At 49.3% G+C, this 3,834-nt stretch overlaps 1 protein-coding gene across 1 annotated transcript in view; it reads right to left on the bottom strand.

Moving 5' to 3' along the window:
* Positions 1–153: 153 nt before the first annotated feature.
* The window catches only part of LOC107100320 (WD repeat domain phosphoinositide-interacting protein 1-like), a 30,621-nt gene continuing 26,940 nt past the window's right edge, over positions 154–3,834 (bottom strand). The window contains exons 7-10 of the mRNA XM_015398769.1: positions 3,428–3,592; positions 2,628–2,735; positions 2,405–2,535; positions 154–556 (exon numbers count right to left, since the gene is read on the bottom strand). Coding sequence (XP_015254255.1) covers positions 438–556; positions 2,405–2,535; positions 2,628–2,735; positions 3,428–3,592 — 523 coding nt within the window. The 3' untranslated portion in view covers positions 154–437. The remainder of the gene's footprint in view (positions 557–2,404; positions 2,536–2,627; positions 2,736–3,427; positions 3,593–3,834) is intronic.

The raw sequence follows: 3,834 nt of genomic DNA, 5'->3' as shown, positions 1-3,834 counted from the left end.
GGTTCCTGCAGTGGTTCCTGCAGTTGTTCCTGCAGTGGTTCCTGCAGTGGTTCCTGCAGTTGTTCCTGCAGTGGTTCCTGCAGTTGTTCCGTCAATGGTTCCTGCAGTGGTTCCTGCAGTGTTTCCTGCAGTGGTTCCTGCAGTTGTTCCTGCAGTGGTTCCTGCAGTGGTTCCTACGTCATCTGCATGGTCTTATGACTTAAACATGTTCAGAGGAACCTAGAAGGACGATGACTGATCTTGTTTTTTTCTAAGGTTGTGACCAATGTCGGGTCATGCACTGAATATTTTTTGGTTCCCAGAATGAAAGCTACCCTCAGACCTGAATGCTCCTTGGATGCTGCAGAAGCAGGAAGTCCTCTCTAAGACTTCCATGCTCTGCCCAGGAAACCAGATTGCACACATCTCTGATGTAACTTACTGGTATCCAGCTGGTATCAGGATCTTCGGCTCACTGGAGGGAACTCGTTCTCGTCATCCAGACACACTGGCCCTGCAGCAAACTCGTGCTCAGGGATCACCTCTCCCTTTCTGGCCCCGCCATCTTCAGAGTAACCTGGAGGTTGGAGCAAACAGAGCAACATTAGGCCAGAGCTTTCCGCCCCTTCGGATGTTCTGGTCCAGATCTAGCTGCTCCCAGGATTCCTGTAGATGAAGGTTTCTGACGGCCAGTGGGCTCAAAGAACGGAGGGCTGGACGTGGAGAAGAGCTCCCTGAGCCCTGCAGGTGTTCATCAAAACCTGAGAACCTGATTTAAACCAGCAGACTGCGATGGACCTCATGTCCTCAGGCCCCTCGGAGAGAAGAACCTGATGGTGTAATGTTCCACTGTAGAACCACCCTCCACCGGGTCAACCCTCTGTAGAACCACCCTCTCTGTAAAACGTCTCCAGCTCCACCATGACTGCATGAAGAACATCTGTTCAGCTTTCAGATTCTAAGAAGGTTTTAGTTTTCGTTTTGGTCTCAGTCCAAATCTGTAAAGACTCTTAATTCAGAGCTGGAGTCCATCAGATGTCTCCAAGATCAGAGCTGGAGTCCATCAGATGTCTCCATGATCAGAGCTGGAGTCCATCAGATGTCTCCATGATCAGAGCTGGAGTCCATCAGATGTCTCCATGATCAGAGCTGGAGTCCATCGGATGTCTCCATGATCAGAGCTGGAGTCCATCGGATGTCTCCATGATCAGAGCTGGAGTCCATCGGATGTCTCCATGATCAGAGCTGGAGTCCATCAGATGTCTCCATCATGGAGTCCATCAGATGTCTCCATCATGGAGTCCATCAGATGTCTCCATGATCAGAGCTGGCAGTGACGATCCCTATTTATTTGAGCCATTTCCCAGAATCCTTTGCTAACAGGCCCACCTCACAGTTGAACATCAATCCTTTATGTCCTCTCTGTGACTCAGGCTGATGTTCTCACCTCCAGATGTTTTGGGCTTCAGATTGTAGCAACATCTGGAGAACTTTGGTTTTTGTAAATCTTTTCCTGGAGGCTGTTGTCCTAATCTGATCGCATTCATCCTCGTGATTTTCTGTCCCATAATGACGTCTGGATTCAGCAAAGCTGTCTGGAGCGTTTCTCCAACCCCTTTCCCATTGGCCAAAAACCAGTTTAAACTGGGAGCAATGGTCTTTTCGTGGCAGTGGGAACAGCTCACTGACGCGTGTCTACCCGGGTCAAACGACTCGGCATGCGACCTGCGTTAAAATCACCTGGGCTCTGATCGGCATGCTGGGGGAACGCCAGAGCTAATGTGACCAGCTAAATTACGTGATGCCATTGAACGCAACGTACGGACGTCAACACGCCGCGCCAGTCGCTTCCGATCTAACAAACAGAAACACGATAAACATGCAGCATCTCTGGTGAGACGGATTCACACCGATAATAGAGAGAAACAGTAAAGCACACTGACTACGCCATAGCTTCCTTCCATGCTGCTCTCCATTGTTTACTTTCCTCATTTCTGTCATACTGGTGACATCATCAACATTAACCCAGGGTGATGGTGTCACCAACACGCAGCGAGGGTCAGACCAGCTTTATATGCCAGTGGGAAGGGAGCCGAAGGCTGATTGTTGGTTGGGTCGACCATGTTTGAAAAATAACGCGTTAATTTCAGCGGGAAAGAGGCTTTATTCAGAGTGATGGAGGTTCACTGGTTCGACCATCAGAAGCTAGCGGAGACTTTAGCAACATACAGGAAACAGGAATCCAGGGATAAAGAAAAGAGAAGGCCTCCTTAAGGTTCAAAACCTCAGGGAAACATTCAAGGACTTCCAAGGATGGGGAGGTTTTTAAGGCTGTTTCCAAAACCCGTTCAAATAAGCACAACATTTCATTTCTAAAGAGCCCAGGTTCTGCTAGACTGAACAGAACCTGCTGGTTCCTCCTCACCTGTGAGGGTAGCAGGAGCACAGGCGGGGGAGGGTAAGGCAGCGGTTTGAGCGTAAGACGGAGAGGAGAGCATTTCCTGCGTGGGCCGCCCTCCCTCTGACTCCGTTCCCCTCTCCTCAACACCAAGGAGCCTAAAGCGGGAAACAAAGAAGGACGCTAAAGGAAGCAGACCGGGGTCTAGCCTGTGGGCGTGGCCTCCATTCAGGTGTAGGGTCAGCCTCACCTGTGCTGGTAGGCCAGCTGACACTCGCCTCCTTCCTGCGGATCCACGTTGTAGATGAACAGTTGGCCGTCAGCTGTGGCCACCAGCAGCCGCAGAAGCTTCTGGATCCTGAAACATCAACATTTCTTCATCTACTGGAACCACAATGCATCTTAAATCCCACAATCAAGCAGCGCCTCAATGTTCCAAGGTCACCTTCTGCAGGAAGCATCACCTGATGACCTCCATGCTGGATTTAAGGCCAAACGTAATCTTCATGTCGGCTCTGCCACAAAGAGCTTGCCGTTCCTTAGAAGTTTGGTCATTTAAAACCTGATTTCTGTCAAATCTGAGATCTCAGAGTGTTTCTACGCACAGAGACAGATGCTAGCTACCAACCACAGCAACGCTAGCTGCTAGATGCTGTATCTTTTAGATGCTTTATAAACAGAGCTATGATCCGATCACTGGTTGGAGTTTAAAGTGAAATAGAGGATGTTTTTATTCTGTCTCCACCAGACGCTGAAACTCCGCAGTGGAAGGAGGAACCTTTGGATGTTCTGTGTGAGTCATAATATAAAACATGAAAACATTTTTGACCAACTAGAAATCCAACATGGAGATCAAGAAGTTTTCTGTCAGTAAATATTAGAACCCCTAAAACTCGAGGCTGCAGGTTAAAAGTTTTGGTCTGGGAGACGTTCACTGCTCCAATCTGTTTCAGGCGTTTGGTTTTCCTCCCCTTAAACTGCTGCAGTTCCCTTAACACCACAGAGTCTAAGCTTTCTGCTCTGGGTTGGAAGGAAGAGGGAGGAGCTCACGTGACCAAGGTGCAGACGTTCCTCTGACCGGATGAGACGAGGTGGACGGTGGCGAACGCCCGGTCCTGGCTCATCATGCCGGACACCGGGCCGGGGAGGTAGCTGCTGGCGGCTGAGAACATCTTCCCCATGTAGGCGGTCCATGTAGCCGCCTCCTCCTCTGCACTGGAGAATGTTCAGATCGTCATTAATCCTGACAGTTTGAGTTCCATTTGTTAAAAAAGAATAAAACCACTGAATAATAAAAAGATCAACATTTATCTGAGTCATTTTCTGTAACAGCAGATGAGGCTGTAATGAGTTTAGAGCAGAACTAAAATCAATGAACTGAAGGCGTTTATAGGAGCCTCCAGCTGCTGAACAGCCAGCTGCCTGATGCTACCAGCAGCTTGGTCTGAATGCCCCCC

The sequence above is a fragment of the Cyprinodon variegatus genome, unplaced genomic scaffold, assembly GCF_000732505.1.
Source record: "Cyprinodon variegatus isolate N-32 unplaced genomic scaffold, C_variegatus-1.0 Scaffold960, whole genome shotgun sequence".
Taxonomy (NCBI): Eukaryota; Metazoa; Chordata; class Actinopteri; order Cyprinodontiformes; family Cyprinodontidae; genus Cyprinodon; species Cyprinodon variegatus.
The sequence above is the reverse complement of the archived record's forward strand: the minus strand, read 5'-3'. Positions and strand labels throughout refer to the sequence as shown.